This window comes from Suillus bovinus (genome assembly GCF_016758785.1).
Source record: "Suillus bovinus strain UH-Sbo-P2 chromosome Unknown EDB93scaffold_7, whole genome shotgun sequence".
Classification (NCBI taxonomy): domain Eukaryota; kingdom Fungi; phylum Basidiomycota; class Agaricomycetes; order Boletales; family Suillaceae; genus Suillus; species Suillus bovinus.
In genome coordinates, this window is record NW_024542063.1 from 522,579 (window position 1) to 543,846 (window position 21,268).

The 21,268-nt window shown below is 48.6% G+C and overlaps 8 protein-coding genes across 8 annotated transcripts; 5 read left to right on the plus strand and 3 right to left on the minus strand.

Moving 5' to 3' along the window:
- Positions 1–501: 501 nt before the first annotated feature.
- EDB93DRAFT_813039 (uncharacterized protein) lies at positions 502–1,999 on the minus strand. The gene is made up of 2 exons (XM_041457565.1): positions 828–1,999; positions 502–776 (listed from the first exon to the last, which is right to left on the minus strand). The coding sequence occupies exons 1-2, from the start codon at positions 1,638–1,640 to the stop codon at positions 678–680; spliced, it is 912 nt and encodes a 303-aa protein (XP_041311492.1). The 5' UTR covers positions 1,641–1,999; the 3' UTR covers positions 502–677.
- Positions 2,000–3,482: 1,483 nt separating this feature from the next.
- Positions 3,483–6,308, minus strand: EDB93DRAFT_1124492 (uncharacterized protein). Its single transcript, XM_041448680.1, has 5 exons — positions 5,650–6,308; positions 5,240–5,599; positions 4,776–5,186; positions 4,431–4,712; positions 3,483–4,377 (listed from the first exon to the last, which is right to left on the minus strand). The coding sequence occupies exons 1-5, from the start codon at positions 5,969–5,971 to the stop codon at positions 3,704–3,706; spliced, it is 2,049 nt and encodes a 682-aa protein (XP_041311493.1). The 5' UTR covers positions 5,972–6,308; the 3' UTR covers positions 3,483–3,703.
- Positions 6,309–7,268: 960 nt separating this feature from the next.
- Positions 7,269–7,994, plus strand: EDB93DRAFT_1238569 (DOPA-like domain-containing protein; the record flags this gene model as incomplete). The annotated part of the gene is made up of 5 exons (XM_041451547.1): positions 7,269–7,437; positions 7,490–7,569; positions 7,626–7,659; positions 7,725–7,821; positions 7,880–7,994. The coding sequence occupies 5 exons, from the start codon at positions 7,269–7,271 to the stop codon at positions 7,992–7,994; spliced, it is 495 nt and encodes a 164-aa protein (XP_041311494.1).
- A 1,622-nt stretch (positions 7,995–9,616) lies between these two features.
- EDB93DRAFT_1078469 (pyridoxal phosphate-dependent enzyme beta subunit) lies at positions 9,617–11,191 on the plus strand (the record flags this gene model as incomplete). Its single annotated transcript, XM_041445389.1, has 9 exons — positions 9,617–9,728; positions 9,799–9,936; positions 9,997–10,028; positions 10,081–10,122; positions 10,177–10,264; positions 10,324–10,385; positions 10,436–10,642; positions 10,694–11,007; positions 11,059–11,191. The coding sequence occupies 9 exons, from the start codon at positions 9,617–9,619 to the stop codon at positions 11,189–11,191; spliced, it is 1,128 nt and encodes a 375-aa protein (XP_041311495.1).
- Positions 11,192–11,440: 249 nt separating this feature from the next.
- Positions 11,441–12,523, minus strand: EDB93DRAFT_1078379 (coatomer epsilon subunit-domain-containing protein; the record flags this gene model as incomplete). The annotated part of the gene is made up of 4 exons (XM_041445378.1): positions 11,441–11,561; positions 11,614–11,875; positions 11,925–12,079; positions 12,135–12,523. 4 exons carry the CDS (start codon positions 12,521–12,523, stop codon positions 11,441–11,443), a joined length of 927 nt encoding a protein of 308 aa, XP_041311496.1.
- A 170-nt stretch (positions 12,524–12,693) lies between these two features.
- EDB93DRAFT_813326 (heme peroxidase) lies at positions 12,694–17,348 on the plus strand. The gene is made up of 19 exons (XM_041457566.1): positions 12,694–12,914; positions 12,963–13,055; positions 13,102–13,140; positions 13,194–13,250; positions 13,300–13,381; positions 13,434–13,645; positions 13,699–13,869; positions 13,917–14,033; positions 14,086–14,558; positions 14,612–14,686; positions 14,738–14,877; positions 14,927–15,076; positions 15,126–15,543; positions 15,595–15,820; positions 15,875–15,960; positions 16,021–16,301; positions 16,354–16,479; positions 16,530–16,648; positions 16,705–17,348. The coding sequence occupies exons 1-19, from the start codon at positions 12,864–12,866 to the stop codon at positions 17,002–17,004; spliced, it is 3,216 nt and encodes a 1,071-aa protein (XP_041311497.1). The 5' UTR covers positions 12,694–12,863; the 3' UTR covers positions 17,005–17,348.
- Positions 17,349–17,606: 258 nt separating this feature from the next.
- Positions 17,607–20,338, plus strand: EDB93DRAFT_813706 (P-loop containing nucleoside triphosphate hydrolase protein). The gene is made up of 12 exons (XM_041457568.1): positions 17,607–18,009; positions 18,065–18,089; positions 18,139–18,508; positions 18,575–18,589; positions 18,640–18,762; positions 18,815–18,945; positions 18,994–19,253; positions 19,306–19,387; positions 19,432–19,611; positions 19,661–19,923; positions 19,976–20,236; positions 20,288–20,338. The coding sequence occupies exons 1-11, from the start codon at positions 17,744–17,746 to the stop codon at positions 20,112–20,114; spliced, it is 1,854 nt and encodes a 617-aa protein (XP_041311498.1). The 5' UTR covers positions 17,607–17,743; the 3' UTR covers positions 20,115–20,236; positions 20,288–20,338.
- EDB93DRAFT_1124520 (uncharacterized protein) lies at positions 20,056–20,429 on the plus strand. Its single transcript, XM_041448681.1, has 3 exons — positions 20,056–20,079; positions 20,140–20,236; positions 20,288–20,429. The coding sequence occupies exons 2-3, from the start codon at positions 20,181–20,183 to the stop codon at positions 20,391–20,393; spliced, it is 162 nt and encodes a 53-aa protein (XP_041311499.1). The 5' UTR covers positions 20,056–20,079; positions 20,140–20,180; the 3' UTR covers positions 20,394–20,429.
- Positions 20,430–21,268: the final 839 nt, after the last annotated feature.

The following is a 21,268-nucleotide window of genomic DNA, read 5'->3' on the forward strand; positions in this document are numbered from 1 at the left end:
CTCACTGGCATTGCAAATTGTTCACAATAAACAAATGACCCGATTGCCCAATTGCATGTGGCATCTTGGTTCGATTCAGGCCAGGGAAGCAGGAAACGAGAGGATCCCCTGCTTCTGGGGCCTGCCAGTGGGCTTCCGGATATGCTTTCCAGGTATCTACGAGACGAGTTCACCGAGCAGCTCTTCTGCTTCTACTTCTCTCATCCAAGTTCCGCGGCAGGTTTCTCGAGGAGATTCTCAGAATTTCTGCGCTAAAGTCTGTTCACTGTTTTCCATGTCACCGGCTAAGTTTGAAATGGACACAAAGACAGCCACACGACAATAATACTGTATCTACTGTTTAGGTTCACTGGGATCTCATTTTTCCAGGTCAAGGTCGTCATAACATCAAGCCCAACAATCAGTCCAAGACTATGCCAAGGCATTTCAGCCGCAATTCCATCCACGGTGTCCAACTTCGAGTGGCAAACTAAATCCGCCGTGGTTTCAACGACGACTTGCATCTCACAGTCTGCCAGTGAGTGATTTGATTAGCGATTTATGTGACGGTTTCACAGTGGCGAACGTCGGGCATCAAAAATAAAATAATATCGCTACAAGATAGGGAATATGCAGATACAGTGAACCTCTTGCCAATAATTCGGGTAATGCTACAGTGATAGATGAAGATTAGATTATCAGAATAATAGTTCATCGGGAAAGATATGAATGTTGCGGAGGAGCCCCGCAGATAACTTGCTGGTGATTTTCATCGCTGCCGTCAATGGACTCAGCATCTGCTTATACTTTATTAGAATCAAACTTGCACAGCGGTATGAAAAACTTACCCGTGTCTCCCGTGCAGTGGAGTCATCATCGCCGATCAACAGGGTGCGTCCGATTTCGTTGATGACCTGTTTTGTATTGCTGCGGAGACTGAGTGGAGGTGGTGCTTTGCGTCTCAATCTCTGAAGCCCCACTACTTTCTCGAGAGCGCCGACCCTAGCCTCAGGCTCCGCGAGCGCCTCGAGGTGAATAGCCAATGGTACATGGGCTGTCTGGGCGTCGTAGTCTTGTTGAGTTGGCGTCAAGATCATGGAACTGTCCGTGCTTCCCGACCCAGTTGGCGAAGCGCCATAGAAGGCCTCAGGGACAATGTTTTCATCAACATACTCTGCTACCTCACCCGAGCCCTTCTCCTCGACCTCTCTTCGGTAGGCTGCTAAGTCGGGCGGCCACGTAAACACCATCCGTGCTTGCAGTTCCTCGAACTCCGCGTCGTCGTATTCGGTTATGGCAATATTTTTCCAAGGTTTCTGTGACAAGCCTTGGGACGGTACTACTTTCGCAGCAGCAGCATCTGTCTTATGCACGGCGGGCACTTTGGCGCTGACACGAGGAGGCGCGAGTGTCGGAGGTGTAGCCTTTTGAAGTTCTATAGGTGCGTCCGGGTTGAAGTTGATGACACGAGGGGGAGGACGAGACATCCAAGAACAGTTGAAGAATGAATGAAAGTAATATTCGCGTAACTGGGTAGACTGTGTGTGCATCGAATTTATTGAGATGTCACAGCATATCGTCCGCGGCCGAGACACGGAGGAAGGATTCGGTTCCGCAATGAAATTCAGGAAGAAACCAGGCGAGAAATTGATGTTATTCATTATTTGCGTGAATGGCTGACGTGCAATATGGTTCGATCAGATGGCTTGTGACTTGAAGGAAAGCTGACTGTGGCTTTCGCAGGGGTAGAGAATGGAAGAAAACGATTCGTGATGCCGAGGGTATGCGAACACAACTGGAGATCTTCAAGCAAGAGAGTAACAGAAAATTCTGCAGCGAAGAAACACGAAATGGTGATACAACTGAGCTTGGTGGTCGTGGCAGATAGTCAAGAACATTTGGTCAAAGCTGGATTTATAGCCGAACGGAGTGGCATTAATAAACACCGAGGGTGGTCTTTGACTCTTTGTTACTCGATAATTTGAAGAGGACCAGCCAAAGGTCTTTGTGAGACGGACTTTGTCACGCCTTGTGACACGTCGTCAAGACTTTCGCTGCTATGATGCTGACAAGGATACAGTACGCTTCATATGTTTCATCATTGACGCACCAGACCGCAGGAGCTGACATGCGATGTTTAGCATCACAATGAAAAACTGCAAATTTACAGCAAGAACGATTGATGGACCGCGGCGTGAAACGGAGAGCCGAGCAACAAGACTTCACGCACATTAGCCTGCTCTCATCTCCATGTTTGATGCAGTACGTGGTCAGAATAAAGTCTGCTCTTACAAACATCGATCGTTGATCGCGATGCCCGAACATAAGAATGATCCGTCGGCCCTTATTTCCAGGACAATAAAGTTTCCACGACATCATTTTTAGAGCCCATTGAACAGGAAGAGGTAGTGTCGAAGAGGTCGAACTGATACATCGCTCTTATCTGGAGCAAGCTCCATACGAGTTGTCCCCGAATAGCTTCCGAATATGGGCCCACAAGTCGTGAGTTTCAAGGCGGCTAGCAGACCGACTACGTTTCATGTAGTGCGGTGTCAATATCCTTGGATAGTTTGTCAATAAAAAACAGTGCGCAGCTGAATATCGAAAGACTTACCGCCATTGCCTTCCAAAACTTGCAACACCACCTACGACGACTGCACCAGGAATTGCGCTGGCATTCTTGCGAGAAGTACTTCAGAGCACGACATCCCGCGCATTGCCGAAGTCGAATACCTTCTGCGGGATCATCACAGCAACACTGTATGAAGGAATGAGTTGACTAAGACTTGCATGTACAACCTAAATGCCTCATCAAGGTCGGACGAAATGCCCTGCGGCTGAATCTGACCAGGCCAAGCGCTGAGAAACAAGGATCGATCATAATAACCAGAGGGATAGATACGATGCACTCATCAAAGCCAGACAGGATGCCTTGCAGTCTGAATCTCGTATGAAGGCTGCTGGCACGGTTTTCGAGACAAGTCGAATAATAATAATAGGCCAGGGGGACATCTCTACAAGGCCGCTCGGTCCTGTTCGTCACACCGAAGTTAAGTTACTCAGACTAGCCGAGCGAAGACCACTATAATTATATCGCAACTGTCAATTGAAGTAATTTAGGTTGCTCACTTGAAGCACACATTAATTGCAAACGTACATAGAAATTCTAGTAGATCAAGCCTGCATTGAAGGAACACGATAAAATGAGCGCTAAAGGAGCCCACCGCGTTGGCAGGTCGTGACTCGTCACTCGAAAGAGTCAAAGCAACCGCCATCGAGAAATTTACAGAGAGAAGTCACGTCGTCTCGATTGGGAAGCGATCGAAAATAGTGATGAGGGCGCGTTCGCTCTGAGACGCCGGCCGCCCCATGCTGGCTCGAAAATTTTTACGAAATTGACCGTAATTTTTGTGAATTTTCCTGCGTTCTCTGTAAATCGCATGTACAGCTGGCGAGGCATTTTGGCACCCTGGACATAAGACACATCGGCACCAGTCTCGAGGCTAGTCAGACCACATGACAGTCGTTCCGTCTTGATAATTATGCAGTGGCGGCCAACTATTGATAGCCTTCTTACATAGTGCGAGGTACGAAATTCCCTCGATTTATGAGAGAACAAGGAGAATACCTATAGCTATGTGGCGTGGGTGTGTAACTATAGTTCTGCACCTTGATTCAAAAGTAGTACTGTGAACCGTCTCAAACACCGCTCGATCCAATGAAATCAAATAACCTCCCCAGGTTCTGGCTCAGATGAATCACCTAGCTGCTCTGCACCCACGCCCATAAACTCATCAGCCCCAAACCCAGTGCCCGAAGCTCCAGCAGAAGACTGCGCCGAAAGCGAATACCCATGACCACCTTGCACAGAAGAATGCACGTGTGGATGCATAAACCGCTGATTAGGTTTAGGAGGTGGAATATGATTCAAGGACACCTGCGGCAGATGGTATGCAGTCCCAGAGATGTACTCCTTTCGCGAAGTTTGCCCTGTGTGGATGACGCCAGTCTCGGGAATGTCATGAGCGGGGGTACTACGTTTCGCTTTCTTGTTGCTGTGATTAGTTGCAGCGCCCTCAAGCTTTGCTTTCTTCTGTCGTTTTGTAGGTTTTTCATGTTCACCCAGCGAGTGCGAATCATCGACCATTTTTCGTTTCCCGTTAGATTTCTGAGACGCTCCAGGGTCGAAGGTTTGCAGAGAATATGGGGTGGTATAGCCGAGAGGAGGAGGCTCGCCTCGAAACCGGATAAACTCCATCGCACCTTGTTCGATTGCAGTGCAAATGACAGCGACTTTGGCATCTGCTTTGTTGCGATAGTCATTCGATACTGTCCAAACTCGTGTTTGGTCGGGCGTAGGATCGGCATCGAGGTGGAGCGTCATCGTGCATCCAAAGGCTGTACGCGATAAGCATGCAACGCGAGATAATGAGAAGAAACCGAAAACGGACCATCTTTCTCTTTCTCATAGGTAAAATTAGGATGCCGGCCCCTGACTTTGTGATACTCGGATAAGAGGACAGGGTACACTTGATCATTCACCCATGTTTTCATCAAAGGCGTGACCCTCTCCTCGACAGCCTTTCCTATCGCGCGCATGTAATCTCCAGCACCCTGAGACAGCGCTTGGAGGCATACAGCCGCTTTTGCATCTGCGCGTTTTGGGAACCTGGGATCAACGAGGTATGCTCTATATTCTGTGGGTCTGTCTAAGCGAAAGAAACAACCGTGAACTAGGTAAAGTAAATCATTGTCGTGAGTATGAGTCTCTTATGATGATAGAGTGGAATACGCACGTCCTGGAGTTCCGTCTGATGTGAAAATGAATGTAGTGGTGAGTTTTCCGCCTCTTGTGTTTTGTACCAGGGTGTTCATGTATCCAGGCGCACCGACCTCGTTGGCGTCTTTGCTTTCGAATGATTCTGGAAATGGGCGGGGGAGGGATTCGTAGAATGCCTGGAGAGTCGATGGAGGTTGTTTGTTGGCTGAGACACCGTTGATGTCGGATGAACTGGAGGTTAAGTATAGTTTGGGGGATGCAGGGCGCAGTTGGCCATTTCCGTGTTTAATAAATTCGAGAGCACCCTCGCGAAGTGCGGCTTCAGCACACGCGACCTTTGCTTCGTTGTATGTGTTGTAAATGGTATCGGATGCGTAGACCTTGATGACGTGTGGTGAAAGCTCGATTCTGAGGGCACATCCTTGAGCTGCGGCGCCCTTAGTTGAACAAGATCCAGACGTCCGATATTTTGATACTTACTGTGACCGACTTTGGGCTCTAGCAATGCCACCCAATGCGGTGCGATGGAATTACCCCGCCATTCTGCACAACAGGTTTCGATTTGTTCAATCGCATTATTGCTGTCTAGATGCTCAGTTGATCCCATCTCTGCCCCTGTACGCTCCTGGTTTTGTGAGCTATTGATAGATGCGAGGACGAGTCCACGTTTAAGTTTGAGCTCTTCAGGATCTCCATGAGTGATGAAATCTAGTGCGCCCATTTCGATCGCGAGAGTGGCTGCAGCAGATTTTGCATCGGATTTACGAGAATAGATGGGGTCGGTCGCATAAGAGCGAGTGCTTCCATTGGGACGAGATATCGTCAATATGCATTTCTTGCCTGTGGAGTTATCATGAGGATGATGATTCGACCTGAGAATGGATACGCACTGCGCTGGCCAGCTTCCTCGATAAATTCAAACTTGAGTGGCTCAATGGATCCAAATGCGCGTTGAGATGTTTGATGTAAACGGCTGATAGCGTTTGCTGAGACAGTGTCAACTGAGGTCTTGGTCGGCGGTGGGGGTTGCGGGTGTTGAATGGGAGTATTCTGGGGAACGGTAGACAGGGTTTCCTGTGGTGGCGCCGCCGCTGGGATGGATGGGGGACCGTATAGGTACTCTGACAAGGATATGCAACCTATGCTAGCTAGATTTCTGGTTACTTGATCAAAGATGCTAACATCGGCTGCTTTGTGAGTTAGTGATAACATGAGCGTTGTCGCAGAGGGTATTATTCCAGCCGAAGTTTACAACAGCACTCGACCTGTGCGCAGCTTCGTCGAATATCTTCCCGGTCGAAGATCAGGTCAAGAAAAGGTGTCGTGCCAGTAGATGGATGATGGATGATCGACAACGAGCACGCACCGCAGCAGGAAAACATACGGAATTGCGGTTTCGTCTCTTAGAACATTTGTCCGGACAGATTGATATGCTTAATTGTACATGTACGAGCCCTCCGTAGATGTGATGGAAAATATTTGCTACTGCGCGCACGCTGCGAAGTCGGTTGAAATTGAAACAAGTCGACGGTTGGTCGATGGTGCAATTTAGACTTGCTTGCCAAACACACCACCATTGGTAACACATGTACACCTTTACCCAGACCTTTCAAGTTGATTCCGCCCTCCTTATGGCCTAGCTAGGCCTTCCCATGACTCATATCTACCGCGGCTTCGTATTCACATCCCATTTTTCGACGCTGCACACGCTCGAGAAAATTTTTTGTTCAGCAGCGAAGCCATCCCATAGATCTGTTGCATAGCACATATGTGTCCGAGTAACCTATGTGAGCGGGATTCCAGCAAACCAGATGGCGTACTCCAGCTTCAAAGTTCGACTTGTGACGATGCCAGCCATAAGAGAAGGCTCACGCCGACGTATGTACACGTGAAATTTTTCTCCAGTCACTTCTCGCGCTCTCTGCCTGTAAATACTTACCAAGTTATTTGTAGCGTATCAACTCGCTCGAGCTTTAACGACCACTATGGCCGTGGAGATCTGGATCATGTTATTGAGAACCGACCGTATCTGCACTGTGCATACATCTTGATTCTTCGATGTATACAAGTGCCGCATGTTTGAGGTGTTCGAACGGGTCCTCTCATGTTGTCAACTGCTTCTTCACGTCCGACACACGTCAATGAAGCTCTTCTACCCCATGGTCATGTTCTCTTACCAAGTTCCTGCATCAATACTCTGCCGCCTGAAGAGTCAAGCTAGACAAGCCACAGGGTCTGTAAGTAGTTAAGACTGTCGTCCCTAATCAGTTACGCAAAAGGCAGCGATAATCAAAGCTCAGCTCAGACAGTATTTATGCTGATTATGGAAACTCAGGTAAGCCAGCGGGCTTACAGGATCTAACTTCTTTGCTGAGTGATCATAGTGGCAAGCTTACACATCCTCCATACTGCGCACACCATCTGTTTGTTCCAACCCTATATCCCCGCATCGACTTTATTCTTGTGGTTATCGTCGTTCCTATTAACAACACCACCAACCACAGTAAACATGACTCAGTGGCCATCTCTTCTAGCAGGGTATGAAGGTGCAGAACCTCTTCCAACCACCCTCAATCCTGACGGAAAGTCCCTGTACAACCCACCTGGTCCCCGCTCGGCCGCCTATGACGAATTCCCGAAGCAATTTAGTCCATCTAAGAATGGTTTCGACTTCCACAGTGAGTTAGCCTACCACGTATTAATGGTGCTCGATCTCACCACAGATATTAGTTTATTACATGCCCGCTGTGGCTGCTCAGGCTCAGTATGCGAAAGAACTACACGAGCGTGTAAGGAGGGAGTTCCCAGAGGTAATTTCTCTCTCTTGCATCATCCAGTAGCCGCTTATTCATCCCTTATGACGTAGTTGCGGATATATAGGTTCTGGGATAAACCAGTCGGTGCGCATCCGCTCATGAGTCTCATCGGTGCTACACATCGTAGCGCTCACCCTTATTCTTTCAAGGTCCCCATCCTACCGCTATGTTCGAGGTCAATACATTCAACCCCCACCAGACAGGGGCATTCTTTTCCTGGCTTGTCGTTAATCGCGGACCTTGCGAGTGCGTGTCATATTCATAGCATTTTTCAGGTCAGTTTGTTAACCCACAGGTTTCAAAGCGTTCTCGTCCACCCGAACACTGGCAATTCACTGAGAGATCATACAGAGTTAGCGACGTGGATTGGAAAGAGATGGCCATTGTATGAAGAAGGTCTTAGCTCTCGTTCAAGTTGAAGAGGTGTTTAACTAAGTCAGTATTTCAAATTACTAACATAATCAGTACTTTGGATACACGACGTTGGACCTCGGACACAAGTAGTGCTATATGTCCGTTGTCCAGCGTCGCGCCATATTGGAGATACATCATGGCTTGTCATTTGTTTCAGCTGATGTATTCACGAGTAGTCACACTATCTTGTCCATTCACCAGCATTACAGATATACGATCTGCGAGTGATGCCATGACCAGATTCTAGACCTCGACACCCTACGTACAAGTTGCCAAATCCTGACCGCTCTGCCATGGAGCTCAAACACCAGAGTACTAATCGTCACTGAACGACAACAGAAGTTGGAATTTCTACGAGAACCTTGACTTCACAAATAGATAGGGAACAGCATCTTGGCCCGTCCGCAGCTCGTAGATGAGGAAGACGAAATTATCGACTCGAGGGACTTTCACCGGCTGTCTCGCGCTTGCCGGCTGAAACCTTATCCGAACCTTCTGGCTACCATCTCCTAGACGGTCATCTGAGCTGCAGATCAGAGCCGTATCGGCGGCTGCATAATCGGCCAGAGCATGTCAACAACGGTGAGACATCATTGTAGATATTGTCAGATTGTGGTGGACTCTTTCTACATCGGCAACGACCACCGAGAATGGGAGCAGGCAGCTTTCCAGCCGTGATCCATCGCTCAAGGGATCACGAGAATGTCCACTCTACCCTGAGTAGTAGGTACGCGGATGTACGCCAAAGGTGGGAGTCTGTCTGTGGGTAGTCTACAGCGGTATGCTCCTGAGATGCCGCGGGAGGGTCTGCTAGCAAACATTCTGATTCTGATTTGATGGCGCACCCAGACATGATATCAAGAGACGAGACTTTGCTCATGTGAGGTTGATTCTGGTTGAACATTGGGCGTCGTAGTTTGGTTGTCCTCGAGTGCCATCCAATCCGCATGGTCTGGAGATTAGAAAGAGGATAGTTTCATTCCTGCATGGGACCGCCTGAGATATGTCGAGATTAAGTCACTGTACGTCCACGGGATTCCACCACCGTATGCTCCAACGTGTGCTCACCTTACTGGTGCACCACATAGACACATTCAGCTCTTACTAAGTTCGCACCAGACCGGAACGTTCTTTTCCTGGCTTCTTCTCGTCCTCCATCGGCCGGGGGGCCTTGCGACTACGTGTCACTGTCAAATATAACTTAATAGCAGTAATAATAGCAACTTCGATCAAATTATCTAACTTACTCTGTTGTTACGCATTTCAATTTTTTTAAACCGTACTCGTCCGACGACGACCCGAATATTAGGGATTTCTGATTCATACCAAGAGTATGTATAGGGGGTTAGCGAGGTGGATTGGCCATTGGATAATCATTTGATGAATAGATCATGAAGGTTCACGCGGATCCTGTGTATAGTATAGTCGGGAACCTGCGAGGTACTACTACACTCCGAGTCCAGAACATTCAGATATTGATAATAGATCCGAGCCGGTTCGGATCCGATCAATCGGAACGGCTTGATATCAGCACGTCACTACCCGTCTGGCTGCTGAGCCCACCTTTTATTTTTCACCACTACCACTACCACCACCACCACCACCACCACCACCACCACTTACTATCATGGAATTCACTCCAAGACGTATACTAGACAATGCGCTCGACGCCGTAGGCAACACGCCGGTTATCCGTCTCGACAAGATAGCCGCAGAACAGGGCCTCAAGTGTAATCTCCGTACGTGCGCCTTTCACGGAGGAGCCCTATATATCGATTGACATATACTCTAACCACCTATTTTCATCAGTGGGCAAATTGGAATTTGTCTCTGCAGGCGGTTCCGTCAAGGACAGAATCGCAAAGGCGATGGTCCTGGCCGCAGAGAAGGAGGGTAAACTTATTCCCGGGAAGAGCGTCGTCATCGAGCCTACGTCTGGGAATACCGGTAAGCGATCGTTCGCATTTTCCGAGTCTCCTACAAACCCTAAGGGATCTCCGTATGCAGGAATTGGACTTGCGATGGCGTGCGCGATCAAGGTAAACACGCTACGCCCAGGTTCCTGGACGGTTGCTGAATACTACAGATAAGGGATACTCCGTCGTGATTACCATGCCTCAGAAAATGTCGCTTGTGAGAATTGAATTTCATCACACGCTGTTCGTTGATGTTTAAGGGGGCTTTTAGGAGAAAGAGGCATTATTAAGGGCGCTCGGCGCACAGGTTATCCGCACGCCTGATGAAGAGCCTTGGGATTCACCCAGGAGCCATATAGGTAGAGCACCCTACTGACGTCCTTAAACCCCTCGTGGCTGAATTCCTTAACGATCGTAGGTGTGGCGTGCAAGCTTCAGCGAGAGATTGAACATGGGATCATATTGGACCAGTATCGGAATGTAGGTTGTTCTGAACGAGCTGGAATACTTGCTGATCGGTGTGCATGCAGGTGAACAACCCGCTTGCTCATGAGTATACTACCGGACCAGAGATCATCGCCTCAGTCGTCTCAACCCCATCTACGCATACAAGACCCTCCTCAATGAAAGTCGACGCATTTGTCGCTGGTGCTGGTACTGGCGGCACCATCACAGGCGTCTCACGCGCACTCAAGAAGACGCATAACGCAGACTGCATCGTGGTCGGAGTCGACCCAGTGAGTCAAGCATAGCTGTCCCTTTTAGCTGTCGCTCACTTTTCCCTCTAGATCGGTAGCATCCTTGCACTCCCGAATAGTCTGAACATCAGTGGGCAAGGAGCCCCATACGTTGTGGAGGGCATAGGTTATGATTTTGTTCCTGATGTTCTTTCTCGGGAAGAGCCGGATGTGAATCATTGGGTGAAGACATCTGATGAAGATGCATTCAAGGCTGTGCAGGCTCTTATGAGGAAAGAGGGCTTGCTTGTTGGTGGGAGCAGTGGAAGTGCCCTTGGCGGTGCTTTGGCTTGGCTGAAGACGGAACAGGGGCGGATAATCGCTGGGACAGAGGGCTTGAATGTTGTTGTGCTCCTTCCGGACGGGTGAGTTATGATTTGATTTATTAGTTTTTCCCTGCTGATCTCGTCTTGCAGCATTCGGAATTATATGAGCAAGGAGTGGTTTTTGAAGAATGCATTCCAGACGGAATATTCAGACCTCGCCACGCGGATTTCTGGCATTTTGGCTGAAGAGAAGATAATGCCTGTCCAGACAGCTAATCTCTAGTGCGGACTTGGACTTGTTCTTTGACTGGTCGGTTTTCTAAAGCACTTTACTTTAATCATTCACGATAAGCGCATGATCATGTTTTTGATCAACTACATAGATCTCTACGGTCCATTTTCACATGTTTTCACGCAAGTTCCTTGATTCTCTAATTTGATGTCACATCTGAGATTAGTCTCGTTCCACCGTCGTATGGCCATTACATGGACCAGAACCATCTACACGAGCAAAGTAAATTCCCGATTGACTCTAAGCGACAGCAACCGCTCTAGGAGGAACTTGAAACTTAGAAGCGCATTCATCGAACAACAGTTCTTTAGCAGCAATATCTGCGACCAAAGGATGGGAAGGGTGTTGCTTTAATAAGCGGCTGACGTGGACCCAGTTAAGACCGCTGGTAAAGGAAGAGTACGGGGACTTACCTCCATAGTTGATCAGCATCGCCCTTTTTGGCGCCGCTTAAGCCTGCAGCAACTATCATGGCTGCGAGCATATCGCTGGACGCTTCCTCGCATTTAGCGCGGGAGATGATTGAATCTGCTTCTTCTAGATCGCTCTGGGCGGAGGAGAGTTCGCCACGGAGAATACGGACTACTGCTCTGCCGACTAGAAGAGCGGGGGAGGATATGGATGGGTTTGCTACTTGTTCGTTGTAAAATGATAGTGCGGGTGCGTATGGTTCGCCTGTTAGATGTGAGTGATGGTAGGATAGGACATGGGAGGGATGACGGACCGCTTGTGCCTTGTGAGCCTGTTACGAGGGAGATGATTGCTTCTGCGAGTTGGAGGACGAGTGCATCTGGGTTTGCTTTCAATGCTGGTGCTAGTACCTTTTGGGCGAGTGCTGGACGAGCTAGCGAGAGGTATACTTGAGTCAACAGTGCAGCTCTATCGATTGACGGTCAGTGGAATGGTTTAATAAAAGAAGGAAAAGGTTGCTGACTGTTCGTCACCAGGTATGCCTTCACCACGTAGTGTTTCGAGTGCTTCTTCAATTTCGCCTGCACGTATAAAAGCGGTTGCAGCTAACACTTGAACGGTTTGTTTCTCCCAATCGTCAGAGTCTTGATCGCCTTCTATCTCTACGCACAAGTCGCGGAGTGATTCGAGGCCTTGTTCATCCTTTGCTAGTGCAGCTGCTGCTTTGAGTGCTACATTTTCTGTGTCGGCAGGAAGGAGGGCGAGTGCGGATGCATTGTCGCCGATGGCGAGGTGTGCACGGACCTTGTAGAGAAGAGTAGGGATGTAATCTGGTGAGGATGGATCGGGAAGTTGGAGGGATAAGATGGCAGGGTATGCGCCTAGAGTGAATTGCTGTTTGATGAAGTACATGGTCAAAGTTAGGTCGGGTAGCTATGCCTTTTTTGGACGGTGCTTGGCGTATTCTCAGGTCATCAGAATGGAACGTAATACTATTCTAGATAAATGAAACTGTTCGCAAGTTGAACGGGCATGCGATTCGCGTACTGATTCTAGCCCACTTTCCTGTGTGTTTCAAACCCCGGTACGGCTTCGCTTGCATCGCATCCCGTACAGAAGTAATACGAATTTGTCCTCCATAACTGGTTCCGACGCCCGCTATTCGGCTCAAACACACTGACTATCCGGAAGGTACTAGCTTCCGTCTATAAAATGCCAGGCGCTCGTTTCAACACCCAGGTCTTCATTCATCATGACTCTCAACAGAGCTCTTTCTTCCCGCTTCTCTTCCAAGAGCCAGGCTGTACGCGTCGACTTTTCCATTTAGAATATCACTTACATCTTCTACTAGAATGGTTTAACATTACCGACTTCACTTGGTGATGTCGCTCCCTCGTCGAGCGACACCGGCACGTCCAAAGCCTTGGCCCACCTCAAGGACCTCGTATGTTAACCTCTTTAATTTTCGCTCAACAACTCACTTGTCTTAGCTGAAACGACCCATCGAAGAAATTAACGAGTCCGCCGTCGTCAGTCAAGTCTACCCCGTCTTCCGTCCATAATATTTAACATCTCCTTACAGTCTGCAGCTCTTGATGCAATCACCCATGGAGATGCAATCGATGACCGCAAGATGGCCGTGAGTTTATACACTCCCACACATAACCTTCGATTCACCCTCTCCAAAGTTGGAGCATTTGCTATCGTTCATGGCAAGTCACCCTTCAGGAAAGATTTCTAACATGTTCCGTACTTTCACCATCAAAACACGTGAGCGCCCGGTCATTCCTTGAATTCCCAGTAATCCCTAACTCTGCCATAGTGTACAATGACCTCGCACATCCCCCTGCTACTTACATCGGGCCCGAGTTCCAGTTCCGAGCTGCTGATGGTTCAAACAACAACCCTGATGCTCCAAACCTCGGAAAAGCCGGTACTCCTTACGCACGGTCTGTTCAAGCAGTCAACCCCTTGCCACGCAACCAAATGCCCGATGCCGGTCTCGTCTTTGATACCCTCCTACGCAGAGAAAAGGTACCTATCTTCCACTAGCATCTCCCTCAACCTCTCACAAATGACTTTTCTAGTTTACCCCGCATCCCCAGGGTCTATCCGCCCTTATGTTCTCCTTTGCAGCACTGGTCATTCACAGTGTATTCCGCTCAGACCATACTCCCGGCAGGCAACACATAAACATGACGTCGGGTTACGTTGATCTTGCACCATTGTACGGAAATGACCAAGACACTCAGGACAAGGTTAGTTCCACTTCAACCCTGATACACAAATCTTATCATCAATTCAGGTCAGGAACAAAGACGGCCGCGGTTTGCTTTCCCCGGATGTATTCGCAGAGGACCGTCTTCTTTTCCTTCCTCCACAAGTTTGTGTCCTCTTGGTCTTATTTAACAGAAACCACAACGTATGTTCCCCGTATTTTCCCACGATCATTAACTCAACCTATTCGATCGCAGTACATTGCACGTCGTTTGCTTGAAATAAATGAACGTGGTACATGGAAAGACCCTACTCACCATCAGCACATCAGTCATGCCCAGCTTGCTAAGCAAGACGAAGAAATATTCCAGATCGCCCGTCTATGCAACTGTGCATGGTTCGCAGCCGTTGTCTTCTCTGACTACTTCTCTGCCATTCTCGGCCTCCTCCGAAAAGGTTCAAGCTGGAGTTTGGAGCCGTTCGATGAACTTCGTAATGAAGATCGCTCGGTCTTCGAGCGTGGCCGTGGTAATGCCTGCAGTGTCGAATTCAACTGCTTGTACAGATGGCACGCCACCACCTCCGTCCAGGACGAGGAGTGGATCAGTCAGCAGTTGAAGGAGCTGTTCCCTGACAAGAACATTGAGGATATCACTTTGAGGGACTTTTATACAAAGGAAGCTACTCTCACGAAGAAGGAGCTAGATCTTCATGAATGGACTTTCGGGAAGTGAGTGATCTTGGGGACTTACAGTTGGTGCTTCTGCTCACATTTCCATGCAGACTTCAGCGCGAAAAAGAAGGTCCCAACAAGGGAGCGTTCAGAGACTCTGATCTTGCGAGATGGCTCCAGGACGCGTTAGTGGCCATCTTATCTTATCTTGCACTAGCATTGACGTATTATACCAGGACCTCCCATCGTGCTGCTGCATTCGGTGCTCGCAGCACACCTGCGGTCATGCGTCTCCACGAGGTCATGGGTATCGAGGCTAACCGAGCGTGGGGCGTTTGCTCGCTCAATGACTTTAGGAAGTTCCTTGGCTTGAAGAGTGAGTTGTTCAACCACGACATCCCCCATGGGTACTGAGTGTCTTCCAGAATACAACAGCTTCCTGGAATGGAACCCCAACCACGAAGTTGCTGACGCCGCCGAAAAGCTCTATGGTCACATCGACAACTTGGAGTTGTACGTCGGTCTTCAAGCAGAAGAGACCAAGCCTCTCATCGAGGGTGCAGGTCTTTGCCCAGGCAAGACCCTTTCAATCAACCTATACTCGTGAATACTTACGTCTTTCAGGGTACACTATCTCTCGTGCCATTCTTTCCGATGCATTCGCCCTAACGCGTGGTGACCGCTTCTACACGCAGGACTTCACACCCGCCAACTTGACCGCCTGGGGTTTCGCTGATTGCCAGCGCGACCCTGACGCATACGGGTTTGGATCCACCCTCGGCCGTCTCTTCCTCCGTACGCTGCCCAATGATTTCAGCAAAGACAGTATCTACACTTGGTTCCCTCTCGTACACCCCGAAGCGATGGAAGGGTATTTGAAGAACCTTAAAAAGGTTGATGAGTATGATATTAACAAGCCGAAGCCGACCGAGCCTGCTACTACTGTTAATGGCTACGTGGAGGTTGGCCAGGTGCTTCGAAGCACTGATAAATACGTTCCCGAATACGTCGAACGCGCAGCAGAGGTCCTGACGGGCAAAGGGTGTGTACACATTCCCGCTTGGGTTTGGATCAGCATTAACAGGATATATAGGTTCTTTACGGCATCTGCAAACGGCGTTGAGGAGCAGAAGCAGTTCATCAGGGCGCTTGCTCCTTCCCCGGAAGCCATCAGTGCGATCGGGACGTACTTCAACAGCAAGACGAAGGAACTCATCGAGCTGCATTCGTTCTCGTTGATCGGGACAAACACGCGTGCTGTTAACGTCGTGAGGGATGTGTTGAAGTATGTACCGTTGCATTGGGCTGCTACGGAAATTGTGCGTCTATTAATTTGGAGGACGATAACTTGTTGATTTGATGTCGTATTGCAGGCTGGTATTCCGCTAAAAACCAAGCAGCATCCTCATGGTGTATACACTGAATCTCAGTTATTTGACATGCTTGGGGAGATCTATCAGTAAGTCTTACATGCCTTTTTTCCTTTCCCTGATGATCGTTGATGATTTGTGCTTTGAAGATTCATCTTCCTTGAGGTGGAGCTAGCGTACTATATGCCGATGAGGCAGAGGGTGAAGGAGCACGTGCATGAGCTGACGCATCTGATCAAGACTGCTCTTGGGAGTGCTGGCAGCAAGTTGCCGTTTGCTGGGCTGATTGGTACGGTGACTGGTCTTTTTGGGAAGAAGAAGAACCACAGTGAGATCGTGAAGCGCTTGATTGACTTTGGGTGCTCGACAGAGCACGTCGTTAACTCGATTCTGGCGTTGTTGGTCGGGGCTACTGTTGAGATGTCTCTTGGTATGTCCTTTTCTGCTGTTAGTGTTTATGAGCGAGGCTGATGGGAGTGTAGCTTTGACGAATGTTGTCAACCTGCTCGTTCATAAGGAGTATGATTCGGAAGTTACGGTCGCGGCGGATAAGAAAGTGGATGCCAAGGACCTTGGTAGTTTGACTGCTTATATCACCGAAGCGCTCAGTATGTGTTTTGTTCTCGCTCATTGGCTTATTTTCTGATGGAGGACTCAGGAATCGATCCACCATTCGCTGGTGCCTACCGTGTCGCAAAGCAAGACGAATCCATCGAGTCACTGAACGTCAAGCAAGGCCAACGCCTCTTCCTGCACATCGCCAATGCAAACATGAATGTAAGTGGACCATCCAAAACTCCAGAGTCCCCTCTCACATAAGCCAAACCCAACAGGAAGATGCCTTCCCCAACCCCCACCTCTTAGATACCACCCGCACACCGCGTGAACGGTACCTCCAAAACGAGGGATGCTTCAAAGTCCTAGGCGACGAACTCGCATCCACGATGATGGCTGAAGTCCTCCGCGCCGTCGTATCGCTCGAGAATGTGCGCCGAGGGCCTGGCCAGTCTGGCAAACTTACGCGGTTCTCGGATTCGGCGCTTCCGGTGCTGCATTATGCGTATTTGAATGAGAAGATGTTGCAGAGCCCATGGCCGACTTCGATGGTTATTAATTATGATGCTGCCAAGTGATGCGATGCCCGGGATTTATCGGCATAAAAAACCATGTAATAGGACGATACTATGTTTCTTCTCGCACTGCTTTGCGTTTTGTATTGTCTTTATGCTATATTTTTTATTTGATCTTCGACAATAAGACAACTGGTGAGAAGGAGATTGTTGTCTAGCTATATATCGCTATGCATAGGAAAGGATTTTGTTACACTGGGAATTCTGGAACATTGTCGTCCCGACGCGGTGTGTCGTGTATCGATGACTTGCCTCATTAATTATATTAGACGGGCTGGTCACCAGTTTAGCGGTGTGTCCGGACTCCGGAGTCCAATGTTGGTGCCGTCATTTGAAATTGGTGTTCCATGATGTTCGTCATGTTCATATACATTTCGATGTTTAGCCAAAATCTCTGATGAACGGCTGCTCCAAATCTACCCAGTGATAATATTAGCCTATGCGAGATTCATCACGCATAGTGCATCCATACCGTCGCGGCGTGCATGATCGACAAGGTAACATACGACCTTCGAGAGAGCTTCGACAATGTCAAGATCAAGATCGTTGACTTTTCTAAACTTTAAGGTTGTACGATGCACATCTGAGAAGTTAGAACTAACTGAATTTGGTTTGCAAGACGGTCGCACCATATGATAGTGTTCGGGATTTACCTGACGCCTGTATGACAGGCACCGTCATTCCAGATGCTTTCCGACTTTTGCCCACTTAGCATTCTTCCACCATCAGGAGAGAGAGACCTATGACAACAAACGCAGGAAAATTTGACTACAAGGATGCTCGTCGTTACAAGCATACCCGCATAGGTGTATGGGATCTCTACGAGGAACGCCGAACACGCATACGGACCTCACCGATATTGAAGGCATGCGCGCAGATAATTCAAAGTGCTCCACTTCTGGTTCGCATATTCAAGGATGTACTCGGTATCAGACGATGCTCCGTGCTTCTCTCCGCATACCTTGTCGTAAGCGGTTTAGCTTCCCTCATACCCGCTGTTTCCCTGTGGTACGTCATAACGTTGTAGGCGACTTCCCTGTACACTCTTAATGTCGTTGCGCAGGTACTCCGGACAATTGCTCCGCCTTGTAATGTCTCTTCTACTTTCATCTGTACTGCCAACTCATCTTGCACTAGGTGGAGACCGCAATGGAGACACGCACTGTGGACACGACGGTGCTCGTACATTTTGCGGTGGCACGTCTTATATGCACAGTTGCTATGCGCTTCCTCGGATACCTGCGAGACAGCATAAGCTCCTCTCTGAGGTTGTACATCAAACAATCCTACAATGAGCGATTGTTCCGCTCAGTTGTCCGCCTCGACCTAACCGCATTCGCATTTACGATGACTTATCGCGCGGACACAATGAACGAAATCGACTGGGGTTATTGGAACAATTCGGTTTGGGACACTATCAACACACTGACGGACATCGCAATGACACTCAGTCGTCTGCTCTCTCAGCTTTCGGTTCTGAGTACAGTCATGTGGGAACAACAGGATGGTCTACTTCTTGTTGTTCTCAGTTTTTTGCAATACTTATTGCCCTGGGATAGCCCAGGAAAAGTAGTGGTCGGATCTTTGGGTATGTCAACAACTGATATTTCTAAGCCTTTGTTTGAGCCAGATACGTAGATTGGACCGCGACAACGACCAACGCGGATTTTGCTTGCATGAAAGGGCTGACGAATTTTGTTACTGGGTCCTCATACCGCCAGGAGCTTGTTGCAGGCAACCTCAGCGAACACATCAGTGCACGTATGTCGACGCGCCTTGCCAGACAACCTTATGCTGACTTCGTCGAGACCAGGATTTCGCGAAGCATCCCAACGCATCGGTCGCAATATGGTTGAATTTCCACTGCTGAAACAATTTCGTTCTTTGAAGGACTGTCTGAGCATCACGTTCATCATCAAAGAAACAATGCATGTGCTGCCTCAGGTATGCGGAATTGACCTCGGAGCTGACGAAGCCGGCTGAATCAATCAGGTCGTCTTTACCTTGCACGTAGTGAAAAATCCAATGAAAACTCCCCTCTCCTTGGCATCACTCATATGGATCACACATGCCTTTAATCCATCCGCTGACATAGACGTCTTGTCATTTAACACGTTGTCCCTTGCGAATCATGTGCCCAGAATACATGCGGTATATGAAATAGAGAACATGCAGAATAAGGTCGTAGATGGCACGGAACCGTTCCCCGAGAATCAACAGTCTCTTGCAAATGGTATTTCTGTCGAGTTCAGGTTAATTTGTCTTCATTGCATCATAGAATCATTTCTAATGCATGCATGTAAGGAATGTTTCGTTCCAGTACCCTGGTCGGGACAGGTGTGCTCTACGGAATGTATCGTTCAAGATCGAGGCCGGTCAGTTATGCGTAAGTACTTCCACTCTTATGATGCTCTCTAATCACGATAGCAGGTCGTTGTTGGCGTGAACGGTTCCGGAAAGAGTACGATTTTGAAACTGATCTCCCGCATCTACGACCCAACAGAGGGTACCATTCTCGTTGACGGTCGTGACATCAAAGCCTTCAGACTTGCTGACCTCCGTGCTGCTATGTCCATCCTCTTTCAAGACTACTCGGAATTTCCCCTCTCCGTAAGCCATACTCGTGTACCCGGAAACGACATATTTGACACACCCGCAGATGCGCGATAACATCGGGCTTGGCAATCCCGACCTCGCACATGACGACGACAAGATTCGCGAGGCTGCCCGTCTCGGCGGCGCAGAGGACTTCATCGACGAGTTCCCTGACGGATTCGATACCTACCTCAGCCACCCCGTGTATGATTACATTTCCGCGACGCGCTTTGAGGGACCCATGCGATGGGGTTTCAGTGACGCTGTACCTGTTTCCAAAACTCCATACCTTGAAATCAGCCGTGGGCAGGCACAGCGGCTTGCAATGTACGTGATCATACCTTGACTTCTCAGGTGTTGGTGTGGACTGTTCAAATAGCTCCCGCACATTTATGCGCTCATTGGTCTCTGAAACTGAGTCTTCCGCTGGCATGCTGTTATTCGACGAGCCGAGTGCCTCCCTGGATCCTACGGCCGAATATAGTGCGCTGCCCTGTTTATTCGAGATTCCAATTTAGAAGTATTTATGACCGGTGGAAATAGGTCTCTTCGAGCGTCTACGGAAGTTGAGGGGTAACAAGACCATGATATTTTCCACTCACCGGTTTGGAAATCTCACCCGACATGCGGACCTCATTTTGTGAGTTTCTGTTTGCTCGAACACCAATGCTTGCTGACGTGGTCATCGCAGGTACATCGACGAAACTGTCCAGGAAGAAGGGACGCACGATGAACTCATGAAGAAAGGGGGAGAGTATGCTCGTATTTGGAATCTGCAAGCGAAATCTTTCATTTAACGACCGGATACAGAGACCACAACAATATCCCGGATTATTCCTGGTCAGTCTGGCAAACTTACGCGGTTCTCGGATTCAGTGCTTCCGGTGCTGCGTTATGCATATTTGAATGAGAAGATGTTGCAGAGCCCATGGCCGACTTCGATGGTTATTAATTATGATGCTGCCAGGTGATGCGATGCCTGGGATTTATCGGCACAACAAACCATGCAATAGGACGATACTATGTTTCCTCTCACACTGCTTTGCGTTTTGTATTGTCTTTATGCTATCTTTTTGATTTGATCTTCAACAATAATTATAAGAGAACTGGTGAGAAGGGGATATTGTTGTCTAGCTATATCATTATGCATAGGAAGGGATTTCGTTACACTGGGAACTCTGGAACATTGTCATCCGGACGCTAGACATAGCCTAGTGTGTCCGGAGTCCTGCCGTCATTTGAAATGTGTTCCATTATGTATAGCCAAAATCAATGATGGACAGATGCTCCAACTACCTTCCCCAGTACCACTATAATATCAACCAACCTATGCGAGGTGAGTCGTTTGTCCATACATTCACATCGTCACTGATCGACAAGGAAGGCAACTGTTGAACCTGAACGCGTGAACTTCATATTTCATGTGATGTTTTACATAACTAATCTCTGACGCGGACGTCTGTTCCAAATCTGCCTAGTGATAATATTAGCCTATGCGAGATCTATCACGCATAGTACATCCATACCGTCGCGGCGTGCATGATCGACAAGGTAACATACGGCCTTCGAAAGAGCTTCGACAATGTTAAGATCGTTGGCTTTTCCAAGGTTTGAGGCTGTACGAGTGACACATTTGAGAACCAACTGAATTTGGGCTGCAAGACGGTCGCAC